The 24,428-nt window shown below is 31.6% G+C and overlaps 1 protein-coding gene across 1 annotated transcript; it reads right to left on the reverse strand.

The window, feature by feature from the left end:
• Positions 1–277: 277 nt before the first annotated feature.
• On the reverse strand, positions 278–23,552 carry LOC134710721 (WD repeat-containing protein 27-like). Its single transcript, XM_063571113.1, has 23 exons — positions 23,031–23,552; positions 21,819–21,960; positions 20,987–21,111; positions 20,148–20,261; positions 19,324–19,446; positions 18,719–18,836; positions 18,322–18,520; positions 17,300–17,403; positions 16,108–16,199; positions 15,033–15,232; positions 14,502–14,584; positions 14,022–14,118; positions 13,375–13,467; positions 12,578–12,687; positions 12,065–12,154; positions 11,302–11,477; positions 10,110–10,243; positions 8,925–9,019; positions 8,376–8,497; positions 4,634–4,731; positions 3,807–3,909; positions 3,127–3,225; positions 278–1,140 (listed from the first exon to the last, which is right to left on the reverse strand). Exons 1-23 carry the CDS (start codon positions 23,169–23,171, stop codon positions 1,090–1,092), a joined length of 2,709 nt encoding a protein of 902 aa, XP_063427183.1. The 5' UTR covers positions 23,172–23,552; the 3' UTR covers positions 278–1,089.
• Positions 23,553–24,428: the final 876 nt, after the last annotated feature.

Below are 24,428 nucleotides of genomic sequence, written 5' to 3' on the forward strand. Positions count from 1 at the left end.
AAATAATCACATTTCTTCCATTTACCAATCTCAACAACTGTGTACAGAGTTAGTGAAAATTGTTCAATTTTAAATGAATAAAGTCCAATAACTCTGGAAAGACAAAACTCGAAATGGTTGAATTCAAAAGGAAGTGTCATGATTCTTTTTCAATTAATACTTTTGTTGTGTTAACATTTCATGAGAGTTGGTTAAAGCAAAGTTGTGTTATCAAACAGTTCAACAGATGGGTGAATTATGGTTTACCATAGTCTTAGATGTATAAAAAATAAACAAGTTACAAATCTTTATATTTTATTTGATCATATCACTCTTCAACAGGCAGTGCTTTATAAAAGCAGTGAGAACACATTGTAAAAATATGAATAACAAACAAATGTATAATGAAAATTTTGATTACTCTGAGATCACACCAGTTAATCAGGGACGGAATAAAGTAAGTGTCCTGGAATGTATATAGCGCATACATACTCTTATAGTAATAGACTTAGTTCAACTGTGATTGGGGAACAGATTTGAGCTGGTTCAGGATTACAAACTTTAGTAAACAAGAGAAACTCTTTTAAAACATGTGGCTAATTCCATATAAATATGCATAAGCCATATTTTGACTGATCCAATGTCATTTAAAAATACTGAGGTACAGGTCTGTCTGTAACTAGGACAAAAAAATTATGGAAGCATTCAAACTTTGTTCGTTCTTTGGGTTCACTTGGACTCGGTCTGCATGACTAGAGCCTGGCTGCCAAGACACACACATTTCATGAGTTTTTGACACAATACAATGAATGTACACACTTCTTTTGAACTGGAATCTATGAAAGAAGTATGTTTTGACTTCTTATGTCAAAAATGTTAGTTTTCCAAGTGTATATGAAATTTGTCCAAATCCATGGAGAAAAACAACACTTGTGCAAAAGCACAATTTGTTCCTATGATAACAAGCACCATGATTCATCAATTACACAATCTTCACAAGCAGTCATAATAAATGAAGTATCATTTATTCTGATAGTTCTCCTTTGTCTCTGGTGTTAGCTTCACACTCTATTTCATTATATTGTATTGCTGGACACACATCTAGGTGACTTATTTATCCTTGTAAAGTCTTAATTTTCCATCAAGAGTAGCGGTTACAAGCTGAAAAAGATATGTAGAACATTACAACTCAGAAAAAAATCAGTAAAGATAAAAATTCCCTTTTAGCTGTTTGTCTTTCTAGAAACTAAAGCTGAAAGGAAAGATAAACAAGAGTGCACATGCTGAAATGTTCCACCTTCTTTACTTACCATTGACTTTATGTTGGTAGTCCTAAATAAAAACCTTCACTACAACTATCACTTAAACTTAACATGATCCAAGAAAATGAGGTCATAGTCATATAAACCAAACTGGAAATACATGTCCACCTAACAATCATTCCAGACAACAAATATGCTTTAATCATAGGCGACCTATCTGCACATAGTATCTAAGAGGCCAACCTTAACATTTATGAATTAAACAATGAAAATGAGCTCAAGGTCAGATAAACCCTGCCAGACAGACATGTACACATTACAATCAATTCATGCTTTAAATTTAGTTGACCTATTGTATATACTATCAATGAAACACGCGTTAATCAGGAAAACTTAAAATTTACCAATGAACCATGAAAATGAGGTCACGGTCAGATGGTGATTTCCAGTTGGACATACAACTGACAATCATTCCACACACCTATTACAGTTGTCCTTTTGCTTATAGTATTTGAAAAACAAACAAAAAAAACTAAAACACTACCATTGATCAATGAACCATAAAAATAAGGTCAAGGTCAAATAAGACATGACAGACTGACATGTACATCATGAAATATTTTCATACACTAAATATAGTTGATCTATTGTAAACTGTGTATACTGTGCATACAGTATCAGAAAAACGTATCAAAACACAAAAACTTAACCTTCACCACTGAACCATGAAAATGAGGTCAAGGTCTGGCTGTGCATTTCATTTGTGCAAAGCTTTTTTAGGGCATTAATCTTACAGGTAAACTCAGGTAAATTATATCTATTTACTATGCTTTATTTAAAGTACCCTTTCCTTAAGTCTAAGTGTCTTGCTCACCAACAAGACTTTTTTTTCTTCTTTCTATAGAGAATTTTAATAAGTCCTGGAAATATAAACGGATGAAATTGTAAAACCATAGCAAATCCGAAGAGTAATAGTACCTTTTATACTTGTAGGTATGTGCTGATTATTTAAAGCCAACTGGTTTAAGAAAACAAATTCACTCAAATACTCTGAGAGACTGTCAGACTATTCTAGTATTATTGCAATTACTCCATCAAATTCTATTTTTTATTTCTCACTTCTGTGTACAACTTCTGATGTTTCAAGTGGTTTTGAATTTTTTTTAAATGTCATAAAACAAAAAAATACATGGATAATCTCTTGACATACATTTTTTCAAATTAATATGAAATATACATAATTTAAAATGAATAATATGTTCAAAATTGATAACTATTGACATATTTATCATAAATTATCTTTAAATTCACCTGAATTACATGTGAAATGAATGTGCAAATGTCACATATGTATACCCTATTTTGAACTAGACCAACACATGTGCAATGTCATATACATATTACTCTACACTTTGAACAAGATCAACACATGTGTCCCTGATCACAAGGTGAAAGTCAAATATCAACAACCTCCACACTATTCTGAATCTTAGTAGGTTATGATTTTACTGCTAAATAAAACAACTTAAGTGGAAAAGAAACAAATAACAATTTTAGAGTGGTTTAACAAGGTTAAAGACTAATTAAACTTTAACCTCACAAACATGAGGCAAGAATGCCGACCTAGAACCATGGAAGTGGTTAGGGTGCAACCATTTAACTTAAAGCATGGTTTTTTGTCTAAGTCAGAATTTTTTTCCTGCACTTACCATGAACATAATTTTTAGTTTTTCAATGCTAAAAAAAGTTTTTTTTCTATATTTTAACACTGAAAGGTATGAGTTAAACCTGGATTCAGAATTAATTTTTTTAGGAAAAAAACCAAAACCAACCCATCCCCCCTTTTAGTTAAATGGTCATTCCCTTAGAGTGATTGTCTACTAACCTGTGGATATAATGGATGAAATGCTACATCTGACACTGTATCATTGTGTCCACCTAACTTACTGCAGTAGGTTCCAGCTCTTAGATCAAAGATGTATGCCTGAAAAATTAGAGTAACAATCTCACAACAAAATTGATATAATAATCCTGTGACCATGAAACCCTAAAAGGATCTGACAATACTACATTCTATTTTCTGTTACATCAACTAATGTTTTAATTTCTTCACATTTTTTTTATGTTTTATTATATGACAAAACCATATTTTGAAAGTCTTCAATACAGAAAGAAGAAAAAAGAGCATTATAAGAAAAGTAAATTGTGCAACAAGGGCCTCGATAAATCTCACCTCACTGTAGTTTTAGTTTTAGATGGCACATTTTTTTGTTTGCTCCAAGGCCTCAGAGTGACTTTCAGATGAAGAACAGCAATAAAGGCACTCTTTCTTTGCTTTTTGTATGTTTTTTGGTATGCATCTATTGATTTTGTGGATAGATACCCTATATCATTTTTTTCTCTCTCTATCAAATGAATATATTTGCAATCATCAACAGAATTAAACATGCAAAACATTTGAAAAATTAGACTTTTATATTCATTTTTTTTTTCAAAGTTATAGATTAAATTTGAGTGAGCTGGTCATGATAATAACGAAAGCCACTTGAAATGTAGTGTACATACTGTTTTATCTTCAGATCCAGTAGCCAGATATCTTCCACATGGACTTAGGTCTAAGCCACAAGTATAGGCTCTGTTCTGGTGGCCTTCATATCTTCTTACACACCTGGAAAAAAAATAGTAAGAACATACCAACAGGCTAATCAAAACTTTAGTCAAAGAGAGAAAGAAGGAAAAACAACACCATGGCCTAAAGAAAGAAAGAGAAATAGATAAACTTAAGAATAAGCAAAAAATTACATATGTAACCCCTATATCCATGATATAAATCTAATTTTAACAGCTAGAAATCTTTCTCCAATTCATTGTTTACTGGGGTTTACTGAATAAGGGGTAAATTAAGCCCTGGTTATTCAGATGATTATTCCATTTCTTGTTTTGCACTTGTGATTGTTCATTTACAATTATTTACAATAAAATCAGTGAAAGCAGATGTCTTTAATGGAATTTTTCAAATCTCTAACCTCAAATAGACTTCATTACTCACAATCAGTCACCTTTGATCTTTTTGCCAGTAAAAATCACAAGACTATTCAAATTATTTACACAACTCAGTCAATTGAAAAGTAATACAATTGACTCCTGACATACTGGTTATCTTTTAATCTTGTTATTTGCATGTTTTCTTTCACAAATGTATTAACAAAAACAATTGAACTACAACATTTGATTCTATATCAGGATAAGGGTATTATTTGCAAATATATGAAATCACATTTCTAATGTTTCATCCAGTCCTAAAACATATTTTCAAATTTTCATAATGGTGGTGACTATGTTTGCAAATTTCTAAGCACATGATCTATTGCAATCTCTTTTCAACTGGTTACCTGTCTGCTCTGAGATCCCATAATTTAATACAGTCCCCTGCAGCAGCTGTCACAAACAAATCATAGGCGCTTGATGGATGTGACACAAATGTTGATCCCTGAAATAGGAAAAACTATTCTAGCAACCAAATCCACACATGTGTTAACTTAAAACAAGCAATACTCTTGCAACAGAACAGTTCAATTTGAACATCAGCAACAGCTATATATAATTTTAAGGTATTACAAAATAACTGTTCAAGTGACACAGCTTGGTTCAGGTTACTTTTAACACATTGTTGTTTTCTTAATGTTTAGTAGCAAATATATCATGCATATTTAAGACTATCATGGTTATGAAAAATTTCTGTGAGAAATGTGGTTTACCTAGCTAGATAGAGCCACCAAATCCATAAATAATGTTTCCAATGTAATATCAGATTCAAGCGATAAGCGTTTTTCTCATTAATTTTTCATAAACAGAGTTAAAAGTTATGCTTTTAAAAACCACAAACCAAAGATAATTCCCATGAGCAACAAAACCTTGAATACAGAAATTAAAGTATCATCAGAGCAGAGTAAAAAAAGGATTGTTAATAGCCTGTCATTTAACCTGGTGTTAATTTTTTTTCTCAATTAAAATTGCATAATGTTTTTTGTGCAACAAATAACTGAACTATACTGATTTTATTTCTATTTTACAAAAGTCAATCAATAAATAATTTGACACTCTGATATGACACATTCTAAAGATTCTATCACAGCATCAAATGTCCACATGAGACAGTTAAAAATATCCACAAAAATATATATTTTTTGAAAATTGGCATCCATGAAAATTTAAAAAAAAAATTAGTATTACATTCCCATACTCAGTGAACCACTAAATTTTAGAAATAAACTGTTATACAGAGATATGTCTTGCTTTTTGTAATTTTGAGAGGAAAATGCAAATGTTGAAGTTAGATGGTTGAACCTGTTAACCAGGGGGGGGGGGGGGGGTCCAGCCATTTTAAAAAGGGGGGTTCCTAACCCAGGACAAAAAGGGTGGTGGTTTCCAACTACATGTCCCCATTCAAATGCATTTATCGTAAAAAAAAAAAAGGGTGGTTTCAACCCCAAGGAAACCCCCTGGATCTGCCATGGTTAACTATGTAAAACATTCAAAGTCCATGTAGGTGCAGGGCAAATTAATCTCCATGGAAATGAGAAATGCCAATGCTTAACTAGAGGCTCTAAAGAGCCTGTGTCGCTCACCTTGGTATATGTGAATTAAACAAAGAAAGCAGACAGTTCATGACAAAATTGTGTTTAGGTGATTGTGATGTGTTTGTACATCTTACTTTACTGAACATTCTTGCTGCTTACAATTATCTCTATCTATAATGAACTTGTCCGTGTAGTTTCAGTGGAAAATGTTAGTAAAAATTTACAAATTTTATGAAAATTGTTAAAAATTGCTTATAAAGGACAATAACTTTAGGGGGTCAATTGAACATTTTGGTCATTTTGACTTATTTTTGAGTCTTAAATTGCTGTACATTATTGCTGTTTACAGTTTATCTCTATCTATAATAATATTCAAGATAATAACCCAAAACAGCAAAATTTCCTTAAAATTACCAATTTAGGGGCAGCACCCTAACAACGAGTTGTCCCATTCAGCTTCAAATTTCAGGGCAGAAAGATCTTGACCAGATAAACAATTTTACCCCTTGTCAGATTTGCTCTAAATGCTTTGGTTTTTGAGTTATAAGCCAAAAACTGCGTTTTACCCCTATGTTCTATTTTTAGCCATGGCAGCCATCTTGGATGGTTGGCGGGGTAAAAAAACACAAACTTTAAACAAGATACATCAATGATGATTGTGGCCAAGTTTGGTTTTATTTGGCCCAGTAGTTTCAGAGGAGAAGATTTTTGTAAAAGTTAACGACGACAGACGACGGACGACGATAGATGACGGACGACGGACGCCAAGTGATGAGAAAAGTTCACTTGGCCTTTTAGGCCAAGTGAGCTAAAAAACTGCATACCAAAAATCATTGACCTATCATAATTAATTCTCTTTTAACTAATCTAAACAAACTGTAACTAGTAAACTATGCAAAATTTTTATAAAGTCAATAAGCCATGAAAATATGGTTTTGGCCATATAATCTACATTAGAATAAGACTTGCACATGCTTATACACTTTACAACTGCATACTTTAAGCCTCGGTCACACCTTACCGGATAGCACAAACAGACGCCTAACGGATGAAAATAAAAGTTGTCTGTTGACAAAACTGTTATCCATTGGGAGTCCGTTGATGTACTGACCGAATAAAATGGACGTGTAACAGATGCATAACGAACACACACTGGATATGCAATGTACATCCAATGGACAAGTAACGCATAAAATGGACACCTAACGGAAGCGTACATCATAAAACAGATGAAGAAGATATACAGAAAAATCAAAAGCGACAATTATAATACATAAAAATCGTATACATATTCAAAATGTTTCTGTGTAACTGGTTTTGGTTTGTTCTTCAAAATTCTGCCAAAGGGCAGTATTTGGCCTGAATAAGAACTGCTTGATTGTGAAAACGTGCCTATACTCTAAGATCGATTATGAATAATAAGAATTCATGAATCTTAAGAAATCTGACATACCAATAATTGGCATTTCTGACGCGAAATTTTCAATTGGCATTTATCCTTTTCAGATCCGTTCATCATCTGTTTTATCCGTTATACGTCCTGTAGAAGTCTGTTTCTCATCTGTTTTATCCATTAAACATCCGATAGAAGTCTGTTAGAGAATTTTTCTTCCAGAACTCCCACAGATGTATAACGGAAACGCAAAGGATACAAAACAGAAACAAAACGGACAAGTACTGTACAAAACAGACACCTAATGGATGTTCAACGTCCATTCAAAGTTTTGAACATGCTCATAATTACCCATCGGACAGAATGGACGTCAACGGATAAAATGTACGTTTAACGGACATGCAACATATATGGACGGATGTCTTACGGATAAGAAAGGACGTCTAACGGACATGAACGGATTGAAAAAAATTATCCATTAGTTGTCCTTTTGAGCTATCTGGTAAGGTGTGACCAAGGCTTAATATCATTGACTTAACATTAGTGGCTTATCTTAAACTGATCTTATCCCTGAAATTAATATGTTAACTACCTGTAAGCAAAACTTTCAAAGACAATAGACCATGACTGAGAGGAGGGCAAAATAATGGAATTGAGATGCTTCAATGCCAATACAACCCCATACCAAATATCACTGACCTACCACTAGTGAATCAACAAACTGACCTATTTAAATACAAACTGACCTATTTAATCACAAACTAATACAATCGTTGTTGCCGTGGCCGGCGACATCCCACCTAAGTATGGCTTTTAAACATTGACAAGAAAAGGAAAAAAACAAAACAACAATATCATACACAGCTTATACTACAAAAACTATAACATTTGCATATTCAACGAACCATACAACCTCAGTAAAACAAATCCTTATATGGTATTAACATCAAACTGTTTGTGTCATAGTAAACATGTGTACTAACTTTCAAATCAATGTGCCAGAAACCATCTTTAACCAAAACATTAATGAAAACTTAAACTGGATTCACAATGAGATAATGGACACACAGACTCAAAAACATAATGCCCTCTACTATAGTAGGTTGGAAGTAGGTCAATAGGTAGGACATAGAAATAAAAACAATATTTATTCAAACTAACCTCATTTTGGCAAATGACATGAGCTGGTCTGGTATGAACATCGGCCATTATTCTAACATTCCTACCCACATTCATGTCAAACACGGTAACAGATTTATTGGTCCCAGCACACATAACAATATCTTATAAAATATGTAAGGAATTCATCCATTTGCACCATATTTGTTTACACTTCTGTCGCGCACATTCTTTCATAACGTTTTTTTAAGTACTTTTAATCATCATTGCAAAATACATGTGATAATTACAAATCAATACTTTTAGGTTTCAAGTTTCACATCAGCGATCAAATATTTATCTTTTTCATATATTTTTAGCCTTAAAATATTGATTCTAACTTTTGACAAAAACATTTATCGCTTTTAATATGGATAATTATTAGTAATCGGTAGATTGATTTACAGGTAACAACCAGACCAAAATATTTATAGTTATTAATTATGAAAAAGTTATTATTCATAATTAGTTTTAATTTCATCCTTACGTGCATAGATATGACATAAAAACAAAATTGAGTTAATAAAGTGCAACAGCTATTGTGAAGGATACAAGAATAGAAGCCATTGACAGCTGATGCGGCCGTAATCTGTTGGGACTCAATGGCTAATGACGTAACCTGCTTGTATTTACTAGTACTCAAGTACCTGAAAAATATAAATATTGGAAAACCAAGACTATTATAAATAAACAAACACATGTGACATTTGGAATGTTTATCTATCTCATTAAAAAGACATAAACAACAATTCAATGTTTTTTGTTTATATTTATGTTTTTATTCATAGAAGTGAGATAACTTTCAGAAGTATAATTTACTACATTGATTAAAATACTGTAACCATTAAACATAAGATATGAATGGCATAATGTCATTATTGATTATCTCCATTGTTGAAGGCCGTACAGTGACCTATAGCGGTTAATTTCTGTCTCATTTGTACAATTTTTTAAGTAAAATTTATATTAAAAGTTAAATATCATTTTTTACTCCCAGAAAAAATAATAAAAGACAATTTGCACCAATATCTTTCAGATGTTCAAAAGTTTTGAGTTATTAACAACTTTGAATATGGGTGTTGGAAAAAAATTACTTGTGCATGTTTCCTTTGATTCCTGAAAATTCTTTATTGGAAATATTTCTGTACCAGCAATCAAACAGTAGTTTAAAATAATTATATGTTACTTTAACATTCCACATGTCCAAAATACTTTGAATTTAACAGCTTAAAGTTGTCTCAAATAATTTTCCAACAGAAGTTTTGTTCTCAGTACCGGTATGTAAATTTATTTGTTTTAATGGAAACTATGGACGCCTGCATAATCAAAGATGAAGTCATCAAATACAGACAAGCTGTCCCATCTAAAAATTTAATAAACATGATTCTTTGGAGTTATTAACACCATTGTTGCACAAGCCAGCAAATTTGGCTTTCTTGACCATTAAGATGGAAATTTTAACCTTCATGGTATCAAACCTCCTTTTATCTTTGGAGCATCTACTTTTCATCTTTGGAGCATCTACTTTTCATCTTTAAGAGCACCTGAGTTTGACCAGCTTTTTGTTGGGGTTCATTTTCCTAATCATAATTGCTCTATGTGGTTTTCTGTAGGCTATTGTTTGTTCATCTTTTTCCTTTTTGTCAAGGTGTTGTCTTTCTTCAATTTACGTTTTTTTGAATCTGGTTCTTTCTATTTATCTAAAGTATCTATACATTAAATAAATTATAAATTTACCTTTTAATATCATCTTTTGTTTGCTCTAAGTGATATTTGTACATGTATAAAGTATTCCCTGATGTCAGTAATATAAACTTGTCCATGTAGTAAAATTTTGCAAAATTAACTTCTTTTGGGAAGGCAGCATTATCCTGCAAGGGAAACAGAAAATAAAGTTAAAAAGTAAAAGCTATCTTATGTTATGAATTGTATGCTGAAAAAGTAAGTTGATTAGAAATCACAGTTTTAATTAAAAAATTACAATCATGTGGAAAATAATGAAACTTTTGCCTCTTTTACAGTCTTCACGCTCCACCACAGGCACACTAAACTAGCCTTGTGTTAGGGTAAGAATTGGGATTCCTCCAACATGTTTAGCACTGCCACATTCTGTAATAATGTGCCTGTCCCAAGTTAGGAGCCTGTTATTCAATAGTTTTCCTTGGTTGTACAAAATGTAACAGTTTACCATGAAAACTATGTTTACAGTTTCTAAAATACCCATTTTTGCAAAAACTACAATTTGCTGAAGAATAAAATGAACATATAGTTTTCCCGTAAACTGAAAATATTTAAAAATTCCTTGTTAAAATTTCTACCTTTTTTCATCAAAAAGGTGTGAAAAAAGTTCAGTTAGAAACAATCAGAAGGATGCCGCTCTACTATCGTCCATTCTACATTTATGTACAATATCTATAATTCTGTCCAAGCAAACATGAGTTATAGTACATGTGAACAACTATTATTTTCTTGAGCAAAGTTAGGTAACTCTGGAATTATTTAATCCAAAAATTTAAAGAAGATAACAGTTGGCTTGTGTTTGACACGTTTCTAAACCCACAAAATGACAAAAAAACATTGGTTTATCAGTCAGATATTGAACATCTAAGAACAATGTGCCCAAATTAACTGACATGATAATTTTTTATAAAGAAATATTTATTATGTGGATACATTTAGGGTTGAAAATAAATATATATTTTTCAAGAGATGCACAATAAAAAAAGCTTGATCTTATATTATGTTATCTTCCTTTTCCACAATTCATTTAATGGGAACACCATTTGATTCAGAGATTTTATATTGTGATATCTTCCTTTTCCACAAAAGAGAACACTAGTAGACAGTGGACTTCTTGTTCACCAACCCTTTTGGGTATAAGATGAACTGAGGCTCCATGTAAATCATCTCCCCATCTTTTCACTCTCACCTTATCCTTTTTCTGTGCATCTTTATCTGTAGACATGTTATGAAGAACTGTTTTGATACACATGTTTGGATCTGATTGTCCTTTACTCCATAAGAATGCTGACTTATCATCCGAGGAGGTTAACAACCAGTTACCATCATGACTCCAACTTATTCCATTTACATTGTTATTATGTCCTGAAAAAATGTAATCTTTATTTTTATACTCATTCTAATAATGCCAGAGCAAAGCATTAAACTTGGAACCAATTTTTCCTGGATTGAAGAAAAACTATATTTTTGTAAATACCATTATTTTGTGGTTTGGGCAAAAGCTATAGCATCAATTATTAGGACATAATGTCAGATCAAATACATTCAAAGTACTGCAAACAAAGCTAAAACAAAATGAAGCAGAAATATGAAGGAATAAATGGAATACCTATTACCATATTCAATCCAATTTAAAATGCAACTAGTCCAAATAGTAAATAACTCAATTTAAAGTCCTTGATTTGAACAAATCTGGGAAAGAAACCAACAACTTTCCATAATAATGACAAGTATACTGTTGCAATTTACAAGATCACAAGAGCTGCTTGGAAGAAATATTTATTCAAATCACAATCGTTTTTTTTTCTTCATTTTTAATGTTTGATCTACATCAAATAGTACATTGACACAACTGTTTCAGCAATAATTCATATTTTCCAATGTAATCATTTCTTTTCATCTGTTACGTTAATGATACTTAAAATATTTAAACTAAATCAATCTGTAATTACCTGTACAACTAAAACCTTTATTACCCAGAGGTAGTTTGAACACATGACCAGACTTATTTGATAAAGCTGTGGCAAGGTACTGACCATCATCTGAAAATTACCAAATAGTACTAAAATTCTACTAAAAATTTAGAGAAAAACATGTTGTAAAATTATCTTTATTCTCTTGTAATAAGTCACAGTATAAAGAAAAATCGGGGAAAAAAATCAAATTCAGAAGAAAATAAGTCTCCAAACTTTGTTTGGGAGACTTAATAAACCCTTCATTTTAACAATACTATTTTGTAAACATGGCAATGCAACATGGAAGAAATTTTTCTAATGTTTTGGATTTATTTTCAGTTTGATAACAGTGATTATAAACCTGTATTAAATATCTTATTTATAAATCCATTTTATATACCATTATATCATCACAAATCTTTTGTCCTTTAATGCTGTCTGAAAATTTAATTTCAACTTTTTCTTATTATTTTTTTTAAAAGTGATTCAATATCAAATGTTTTTCCTTACCTGAAAATTTAATTCTGTTGATAGGTGTAGGTCTTTCTGCAACATCTATTTTACAGTGACATTCTGTAGGAGGAGCACATTTCATTGGATAAGTTTTGTCCATTGATTTCCTAATTGAAAGTAAAACATAGTCTTAAAATTCTAGTGGGGGATCCTGGGGGAGTTCCCCCCTTTTTTTGGACGATAAATCCATTTGAATGGGGACATATAGTTGGAACCCCTCCTTTGTCCTTGGTTGGGACCCCCCCCCCCCCCCCCTTTTTTTCAAATGGCTGGATCCGCCACAGGATTCATCACCTTTTTCACATTGATGGACACAGGAAATAAATAGAAAACTCTTCTTCTACAAGGTACACAGATTAAAGTACAACTTGCCATTAGCTCACTAGTGTTTTCAGGTTTTTGTTGTTTTTTTTGGTATTGTTTAAAAGAAGTTTTTTTGGACCAAAAGATCACATCAAAGATTCTACAGTGAATAGCCAGGGAATGTTATGTTGTTGAAGATTACCTAGGTCAATGTTACGACTTTTAACATTGCTAATTTTGTTTCCCTCAAACTAGTGACAAAATATTGATAGACCAATCTATATACATGTATATTATCTAACCTGTGGTGCCTAATTTTACCCTCCTTTAGAAGGAGGGATCCAAGACTTTTCAGCTTGATTGCTACACCCCACACATCCTCATTTGTCAAAATTATCAGTAAAAAGATTTTAGTGAAATTTAATTTAATCATAATGTACACTGTTATTTTTGCTGTTATTTACAAAATATAAATTAATTTATTAACATACCCTAAACTAGATGATGAAGAACTGTGTGACAACAAACTGTTGCTGGATGCTGTCTTGGAAAAATTGGTCTGAGGTTTGAACATGGGAGTCTGTCTGTAATAAAAATAAAATATCAATGAAAACATTGAATAAACTGCAGCTATATATATATGTTGACACTCTTTCTAAGGCTAAAACCACAAACAAAACTGATTGCATAAATAGACTTATATATATATATTTCTTAAAAAGTTTTTCAAGGATTTTGTCATGAATATTACAATATAATCAACATCCTTATACAACAAGATCTTTTTTCTACTAAGAAGATGTCATATACACAGATGTTAATGTGTTGAAGACCCATGGATGGCCTTAGGCACATTTCTGCTCTTTGGTGGGGTTGTCTCTTTGACACATTCCTAACTTCCATTCTCGATTTTATGTGGTAAGTTTTCTTGAGTAAATTAATTTTACCAAAGCTAAATGGAAAATTCTATAGTTTATATATTATTAGCAGTGACATACTTATATTTTTGCATTGCAGTGACAAGACCATAAATGTTTCTAAATTACTTTCTCAATTGTATTATTTTTCAGGAAAATATGAACTACTGTGATGTTTATGCAACAATTTTTTTTTATTCAACGGGAAACCAATTAATTACCTTGGTGTCTCTGTATAACCTGAGGATTTCACTTTGTGATGGAATGTGATTGGCTGATCTTTCATCATCTGACCAGGCTTATTCTTAGGTGTTGCTCCTATAAGATGTCAAATTATAATATCAATGTACATGTACTCCTATCATACTCAAGTTGATAGTCAGAGCTAGAAATTACTTAAAATCTTTTATTCTCAAAATAATTAAAAAAAATATATATTTGTCAAATTGTTACATATTGGCAGTGTTGTCTTAAGAAATAAAATTTAAATCTTTAGACTTCCTTTTCACTTAAAGAATGTGTATCTAAAATCTTTTATTTTTATCCTTTTGATTTATTTTACAATGCTTTAAAACAATGCCATTCATAAAAATAAAAAAAAACATATGCTTGCAATTGTAAGGATAAAATCTATAGGATTTCATCTACTTTTGGAATAAAAATCTAGATTTGTCACTGTAATATATATTTGGTTAAATTACCTTTTGATTTTTTAGCTTTAGGATCTTCCTTTACCTTTTTAACCATTTCAGATCTGAGTGCTGAATTTGGCAGTAGTGGAGTACTAAGAACAGGAAGCATAAACATTAGTACACAACTGGCATTCAAATTTGCCAGTTCAGAATATAAGAACATTATGAGCCAGTAATTTCATTGTCCATAGATCAAAATAAAAATAATGCCACATTATTGAAAACTACATGTTGCAGGTGTAATCAACCAATTTCAAAGTTTTTGCTTCTTTTAAAATTTACATTACAAAGAACGCTTTAGTTACTTTTTCAGTGTAGCTCCAATTTAAATTAAACTTTAATAATATAGAAACATCTTGTGTTAATCTTGACAAAAAGATATGGACAATAAAAAATGTTAAATATGTATGTTTTTTTTATGTTTTATGTTGGCAGAGTAAAATCATTTCATTTCAAAATGTGCGTTTGTCAGCTGAACAAAAAAAAAAGAATCAGATTTCAAAATAGAATATTAACAATATATGCTTGTCAAAAACCTACTTTGATAACACTGTAATGCCTTCAAAACTATTCCCTTCCTGCAGGCTGTCACCGTTGGCTCCCTCTGTACTAGACTGGGGTGCTACAGACACAGCAGACATAGCAGATGCAAGGTCAGGTTCATCCTTGTGAATGGCTGCATGCTTCCATTGCAAAACATTTACTGTGTTTTGAAAGTGACTTCCCACAATGCACCAAATCTGAAAATCAATAGTATTTCATGATATTTTAAAAGTTCAGTCAGTTTACTGTGCCAAAAACACATAAACATTTTTTATGATTCTGAAAATTCATGAATGGAAGAATAAAAGGTGTATTAGGAAAGCTACAACCATCAGATGATAAAAGAATTCAAGAAGTATCACAGGTACAATAGAAAAATGTATGGTGCATAATTAAACTAAGGCCCCCCAAAAAAGTATGGGTTAACTGTACCCTACATACTCTTATTTTTATCCCCTACCCTAACGTTTGTTTGGACATTTATGTTCAATCACTATTAAAGTCACAATGTTGCCCCCGTAGACTCAATGAAAAAAAAAATATTAAAAAAAATCCCTTTCTACCTACTCTGGTTTTTTTCAGCATGTGACAGTAAACACATACTTTTTTGTTGAGTAACGGTTTGTTTTTTTATACAAATAGCTGTTTTATTTGTTTTCATCCCTTTAAAATAAATCACATGCTCTTCTGCATCAAAAATTTACAAGGATTCATTGGCTAAAAAAGCACCAAAATAATGGTAATGTTAATTGGCAATTGTCAAATATAAGGACACTGACATTGTTTGCCCTTCATTTTCAATGACAAAAGTTGAATTTTTACTTTTTTGTTTTCGGTTCTCAAAATACATTCTAACTGATATAATCTATAACATTTGACATTGTTACATACACCTTATCTCTATTTGTCCCCCATTAATGGACATCACAAAGGTTCCCGTAAACTTTTGATGTCATATAATAAAATATTTGATGCCACAAAGTGATTGTTGTAGGATGTCAATAGTTCTAGAGTGGCAGATTCTCAGGTCAACAAGGACAGATTTCCAAATAGCGATAAGGTGTATTTATACCTGATCTGGTGAGGATCCTTGGCTAAAATATACAGAGCCAGCTGCATTTAACACTACTGTTTCCATGTCAAGGATGTCAGTCAAAATATCATCTATAAATGAAACAAAACTCTATAAAATATAAAAATCACCAATACATGTATTTCCTCTTAATTGTACAAAATTGATCGGAAATATAACTTATTTTTCATTATCCAGTTTTAAAGTTTGAGTAAGTATTACTAGATTATTTCACTTGACTGGGCAGAGTTTGAGAAGTTCGCTCATTTAAGACCAGTCCATTTATCGGCAGGAGTTTTGGGATAAGCTAATCAATGAAGTTTACAGTTATTCGTCCCATATCATAAAACCAGTTTGTTTGTATATATGAGTTTGGTGACACTGATTAGTGATTAGAATTCAATTAGTATTATAACAACAATCATCCTTATCACACACATCTTTAAATAGACTGTCCTTATAAGATAAGATAAGATAAGAAAACTTTATTTTGATTCGGCATGAGTACAAATAAGCAACACAAGCTCTAAGGAGCTTTTGACCGAATATAAAAACATATAAATAACATCAAAACAGTGCATTTTGACATATAAAACAACCTGTAATACAAAGTTGAAATCTCACATACATAGCATGCAATAAAAATAATCAACAAAATTTTAAAATGAAGTAAAAACATGCTTGACCAGAGCAACCAATAAGCAGCATAAATAATAAAACAGTTTAAGAATTATCTGCAAGCAGAACAGTGACATTCCAAACCGTTCCAGGACTGAACAAGACTTTTAAAATGTGAAAAACTGTTTTCAGTCCTGAAATGGTTTGGAAGACTGTTCCATAAAGTAGCAGCAGCAAATTTGAACGATTATGCAAGGTAAAACATAACTCTGCTCAATCAGTTGAAATAACTTTGATAATAACACCATGTTGAAGATGTTGTTATTTACTCTTTTATACTATTATGATTTGTATTCTGCTTTCATTGTAGTTTTTTCATGTTTTATACAGTGCTTTCATAGATACTGTAGAAAATAGTAAACCCCAACACCACAAATTTAACAATATCAAATAACAAATGTACTTATTTCACTTAGCTAGCTTTTCAATCAATATTTTATGTCTTCATGATACATACCTGTAAGGTAAATGTAAGGCAAGTTTTTTTGAAAAGCTAAGATTTGTTGAATCTTACCTTGAAGATCAAAGTATTTGTAAACATCCAAAGTTTTGGCATTGATTTGTAATAGGGAACCAGTTGTACCAATACATAACATAGGTGCAGCATCTAGTAAATCACTACAAACAGAAACCAAGTTATATTAGTAATATAAAAACATATTAATTTTCTCCATTTTTAAAGATAGACAAGATATAATAAGAGGTAATGCTCGTAATTTTTTGGCAAACAGGTGGTAGAATATTAAAGAAACGGGGAATTAACCATATAACATGGTATGGCAAAATCAGAGAAAGAATGGTTGTCATATAAGTATGACTTATAACTGCTGACAAAATGTGGTAAATTGGAGTTGGGTATAATAAAAAAATATTAAGCATAACAAGAATGTGTCCATAGTACACGGATGCCCCACTTACATTAACATTTTCTATGTTCAGTGGAATGTGAAATTGGGGTCAAAACTTTAATCTGGAATTAAAATTAGAATCATATCATAGGGAACATGTGTACTAAGTTTTAAGTTGATATAACTTTAACTTCATCAAAAACTACCTTGACCAAAAACTTTAACCTGAACTTTGCACTATCATTTTCTATGTTCAATGGACCATGAAATTGGGGTCAAAACTATAATTTGGCATTAAAATTAGAAAGATCATATCATTGGAAACATGTTTACTTAATTTCAAGTTGATTGGACTTCAACTTCTTCAAAAACTACCTTGACCAAAAACTTTAACCTGAAGCGAACGGACGCACAGACAACGGAGGCACAGACCAGAAAACATAATGCCCCTCTACTATCATAGGTGGGGCATAAAAATATTTTTATAACTATTTCTTGAGCCATAATGGTAGTTTATTTTCTCCAAAACAATCATCAAAATTCTTCACAATTAAACAACATTGCTTGCTCTAGCTCCCTCCTCCTAATGAGCATTCTGAAAAAATCAAAAAATTAAAACCATTAAATCAGTTTCTTTCAATAATTGAAAATTACCAATAATGACAGATTTTAGTCTCAAATAACTTACTTCAATAATGTGTTTTCATGACGTAGAAATGAAGGAGTTGATGATGATGAATTTGATGATTTATTCTGGGATCTGTAAGTAAAATGTAGTCCTAATATTGCACTTCCTGTTTCTATTTCATCTTCTGCACTGACTATTTCAACTTCTTCTGATTGGTCAGGTCTTTTCCATGAGGGTCTGCTGCTTATTTTGACAGGGCCTATAAATTAAACATTTAATCATGAATTCCCAATGTGCTTACTGTGGTGGGATATATGGGAAACACAAATTTGGATGTTCATAAAAGTACAATTGTTCAATAGGCTAGTATGCAGACTTTTGTAAAACCATGAAATTAACTTTAACTAACAAACAAAAATTGTTTCAGAAACATCAACAAATCAAGTAACTTTTCTACCTTGACTTGGCTGTGGTTCTATAAATTTCTTCTCTTTCTGTTTTCTAACTATTTTCTCTACATCAAGCTGATGCAGACATCTAAATCCATTTCCATCTGTTAAATCATAAACCCTTACCTTCAAATAAAATCATCATACATGTAAATATAATTTCCACTCTCTCTCTAAACATGGTTTTGATAAAAGCTATGAAAACAACTTCATTATATTCATTTTATAATACATGTAATTGTATAGGACTATTAGGAAACTATTTTTTCTTTTTTTATTATAAATACCTATTTGAATTTTGGAAAACAGTAACCACTTTTGTAAAAAAAATAATCTCTGCATTACTTCCAAATTGATTGAATTTCATTTAATATTCAGTTTTTCTTGACAAAGCTTAGTAACTCTGAACATATAGAGTAAAACTTATAAGCAAGTTAAAGATGTTGGCAATATTGTACAACAAATTGTAAGTTTAAGTGTGGCACTTTCTGATGCACAAAGTTAAAAAAAAAAATTATTGCACAGCCAACAAGTATACTTTAACAGGGAAAAAGAAATTCAATAAAACCGGTAAAAAAACCCACATATTTCTCACTATACAAGTCAAACATACCTGACCATCAGCTGTTCCAATAGCCACCTGAGGTTTTTCTATGTTCATTGACAGACTTATAAATGGTGAGGCTGTGATGATCTGTGATTGGTACACTAAACTAAAATCACTAATATCCCATACCTGAAACCATGTTATAAAATAATAATGGAAAATAAAAGAGAAGTCTTTCAACTTTATTGATAAAAAATCCAATACATACTGTCATGTGTTTAGGAAAAATCTTTGTGATATTGTATTTTCATGATTTTGTAAAGAATAAAAAAAAAGATGTGGTATGAATGCCAATGAGACAACTCTCCACAAGAGACCAGATGACACATAAATTAACAACTATAAGTCACTATGCAGTACAGGCTTTGATCATTGTTGAAGACCATACATATTCAAAAATGAGCAAAGCCCATACCGCATAGTAGTATAACAATTTAAATTAAAAAACTAATGGCCTAATTTATGTACAAAAAATAAACGAAAAACACCTATGTAACTCTTCAACAAACGACAACCACTAAATTACAGGCTCCTGGCTTTGGAAAGGCACAAACATACAGAACATTGTTGGGTTAAAAGTCAACAGAAAATTTAAAAAACATTAAACATCTTACAAATCCTACTTTACCTATACCTATGAAATTCACACAAATTAATTTTTTACCAAAAATAATTAATCCACATCGAAATTTTCTGTGGGAAGCACTTGTACAAATACTGGAACATGAAAGTCGAGATTTCATTTGTTCCACTTGGTTTTGGTGCTATTGTCAGATATTTTCTTCTTTCTATTTAACTGCAAAAGATTAATTAACATTAACCAATCTTACCTTAAATGTTCTGTCTTCTGATATTGTAACCAGAGTTGATGTATAGTGTGGACAAAATTCTGCACCTGTTAGTCTTGCAGTGTGACCTTCCACTGTAGCTAGTACCTTTTCATTCTATAATGATATATATACATATTTTTTTTGTTAAGTCCTGCTATTTTAAATTATTATAATAGTAATTCCAAATGTCCTCGATATCTTACCAGTCATTGAATTCAGTAAGTAAAGTTTTCAGATCTTAAACCAACATTTAACCAGACTGTAAGTACAAAAGTACAGCAACATACCATTTTTAATAATGCATAAAAAGTATAAGTCATAACTTGTCGTGTTTAAAGTTTGGCTTATTGTGAAGACATGTTTATTGAGGAAGAAAAGAATGTATCTTGGTGCAGGACTTTCCTGCTGCATTGAAGACCCATTAGTGGCCTTTGGCTGTTATCTGCGCTTTGGTCATTTGTTGTCTCTCTGACACTCCCCATTTTCAATTCTCAATTTTATGTTGCCCTTAATATATGTTTTTGGTTATTTGTGTCTTTCAGTTTGTGTCTCTTGACCTATACTCATTAGCCTATAGCTGAGATTGCTGTCAAGCTGTGACTCATTCATTAATGAGAAGAGAATGATTACATTGGAAAGTGAAACATCACATTTATTTTATTAATGTTAAAATTCCCACCAATCTAAACATACGGGTATTTTTTTGGTGCTAAATATACAGGAAATGGAAAAATTATTTGTATAAAAAACTGAATTTTCATTGGTCTTATGGAAAATACTTGTGCAATGCAAAAGTACTTTTATATATAGAGCAATCTTTAAAAAATAAATCTATAAACCTTAATTTCAAGAATGATGACATCATTCTCACAACAAGCAGCCACCAGTTTGTCATCAGGACTGAATGAACAATACTGTATACATCCTAATGTTGTTCCTATCACTTTACCTTTCACTTGATTACCTATAACCAGAAAATGCACAGATTTATTATTTGTCGAAAACATTAAATTATTAATTTTCAATAATAGTGGAAGTAAAGCTCTATAAAGTAAAAAGACAAGCAATTTGCACCATTATTTACAAATATATCAATCTTTTTTATTTTCTCTACATGCATTTTGATTTATTCTTTTCCTGGAAGCATTTATATGCAGTACTCAGACTGTTACTTATATTATACACTCAATATTTTCTTTTAGCTATGAAAAGTTTTAGACTGGACGTTGAAAATCAACAATTAATAGCACCCAATCTTTAAAAACAAATTTCTTTATGTACCAAGTCAGGAATATGACAGTTCTTGTCCATTCGTTTTTGATGTGTTTTGTCTTTTGATTTTGCCATGTGATTATGGACTTTCCAATTAGATTTACCTCTGAGTTCAGTATTTTTGTAATTTTACTTTGTTCATAGACACTGACCTAGAAATTTAACTGAGATGAGGAAGGTTTTCAACATAAATTTCCTCAGTTTTTACATGATTAACATGGAAAAAAGATCATTAGATTCTGATAATACATTTAATAAAGTGTAAGGTACACAATGTACTTTTTTCAAAGAGTTTTACTTAGGATGTATCTAATTTAACGTTTCCATTCAAATTTGCTAAACCCTTAATGAAGCTGTGTCAACGATTAGAAGGAAAACACAATATGCACATATATATACCTTTACTGACTGCTTGTCTGGCAAGATGGATATTCCAAACAATGACATAATCATCTGCAGCTGTGCATATATACTTTGGCTGTGATCCATGTCCAAAACACATGCATCTCAGAGTTTTTCTATGACCTTCAAGTTCCAACGGCTATAAGTAAAAAAGTGACATACATCATTGTACATGTACATGTGTGTTTTCCTTCTGACTCTATTGTCTTCCCTTTGTATACCCAAGTTCTGGTACAATGTATATTGCATAAGAAACTACATGTATAAACAAGATATTTTTTTTTATAGATACCATTTTAGAACACAAGTGGCTATATATTCTACTTGTATAAATAGAAGTTCCATATCTGCAAGCCAAAGAATGAGCTCATTTTAAATACTAATCAGAAGACTGCCCTCAATCTGGTCTTAGAATACTTACTAGCTGAAGTATTGGAGCTGTCAGGAAAGGCTGCGCGTGACAACAAGAAGAGCAGAATCATTTCCCATCATCTCCAGTTGGCCATCCGAAACTTCTTCTTTGATGACCTTTAAATTGTTATATCTACATAATTTATGCAAGGATTTATATAGTTAACTTTAAAAATCCTTGATTTATGTAAATAACATTTGTGTTTTGTCTTCTTTGGGGATTTGAAATGTCAATGTTTATATTATAAATGGAAGATCTTTGATGAGACTTCATATCAAATTTATTCAATTTGTTATTCAAATTCAAAATGTAAATAAAGAGCTTTTTATATTGTGTAGGATCCAATCTAATTTTTGACCTGAAGTTGTTCTTTTCTGTGTCTTGGTTTTTCTTAGGCATAAGGAGTAGGTTTGCATCTCATTTAAACTTAACTGTTCTGATTTTATACTTATCAACATGATCAATCATTGTAATTGGCTAAAAAGCAGCATTGGCTACAGTATCATTCATTTACCCTCTTGCTGCTGGAAGACACATATGCAAGCTTCTCCTCATTGCCATTTCTTTTACAAATAAAAGATCAAAGATTAAACAATGTTATATTAATTGTTCTTCAATGTGTCTTGCATATCATGAATGTAATGGTCATCACAGCGTGACATCATTTATCAAATGACGTCATTGTAGGACATCTGACTGACATCACAAATGTTGAGCTGTCATATTTTCTGGAACACGAAATGCAACCTTGAAAAAAAATGGGATTTATTATTTAGCTAAATTACATGATTATTTACCTTGAAAGACAGATCTTGCAAACTCCACACACCCACAGTTGTACGAGTCAATGGAAGTGCCAAGTAAGTTCCATCAAGTGCTATCTGAATATGAGCAGGATTGAAGGCAGTTCTAATGTTTTTCAAAAACTGCAGTTCCATTTTAATGAGATCGTCTCTGAATCACCATTCATTGACATTGATAAGATACTATAAGAACATTATCTGATATATAGATATATTTTTTGCTGAGTATTGTATGTCTTGTATGATCTTTTTTAAATGTAAACACCAACATTCCTGTTACATGATTTTAAAATGTTAATCTGTATTTAAATGCAACTCAGAAGTGTATTTTTGCCAAAATAAATGATTGTCATTCTATCATTTCCTTTTCCTTGAAGGTTCCATGTGTTTGCTGAGGATTCTACGTGTATTCTATGTATGGAGAAAGGTTTCAAACTATGTTTTACTGTCTGAAATTAATTTTACAGAACACATTTCGAATTCTGAAAAGCGTCACAATTTCCATAGTGCCCTGAAGAATTCTTTCAAGGGAGATAATCTAAATTTCTATGAAGTTTAACTAAATACCTTATTTGTGAGTAAATCTAAGACAACAACGTACGATTTCTGAAATGCCAACAGAAGCCGCAGGCCTAGATGTACCATTTTAAAAAAAATTAAGGGAGCTACCATTTTATTTTTAGGGGGGGGGGGGCATTTTTATTTTTCACTCTATCCGGTCCTGCTTATTATTTAGTTTATCCTGACCTTTTTTACATAAATTGTCATCCTGACCTTTTTTTACATAAATTGTCATCCTGACCTTTTTAACATAAATTGTCATCCTGACCTTTTTTACATAAATTGTCATCCTGACTTTTTTTTTGCAAGTGACTCATCCTGCTTTTTTTTTTACTCAAAACTCCTGTCCTGCCTATTTTTTTAAATTTCATCCTAGCCCCTCCCCCCATAAAAATCAAATGGTAGCTCCCCAAACCTGATACCTCAAAAATATTGGGTATCAACCTTTGTTTGAAATAAATTAGATATACCCTATGGCTCAAAAATGTTCTGTTTAATCATGAAATTATTGAAGGTCAATAGATTTCAGGATTGTCAGTTTTCCTACTGAAGGTCAGTGGCTCAGGGTTGTTAGTTTTCCTACTGAAGGTCAGTGGCTCAGTGTTGTCAGTTTTCCTTCTGAAGGTCAGTAGCTCAGTGTTGTCAGTTTTTTTTAAATGAAGGTCAGTAGTTCTCAGGATTGTCAGTTTTCCTACTGAAGGTCAGTGGTTCTCAGGATTGTCAGTTTTCCTACTGAAGGTCAGTGGCTCAGGATTGTCAGTTTTTCTACTGAAGGTCGGAGTTTCTCAAGATTGTCAGTTCTCCTACTAAAGGTCAGTGGTTCTCAGGATT

The sequence above is a fragment of the Mytilus trossulus genome, chromosome 3 (genome assembly GCF_036588685.1).
Source record: "Mytilus trossulus isolate FHL-02 chromosome 3, PNRI_Mtr1.1.1.hap1, whole genome shotgun sequence".
Classification (NCBI taxonomy): domain Eukaryota; kingdom Metazoa; phylum Mollusca; class Bivalvia; order Mytilida; family Mytilidae; genus Mytilus; species Mytilus trossulus.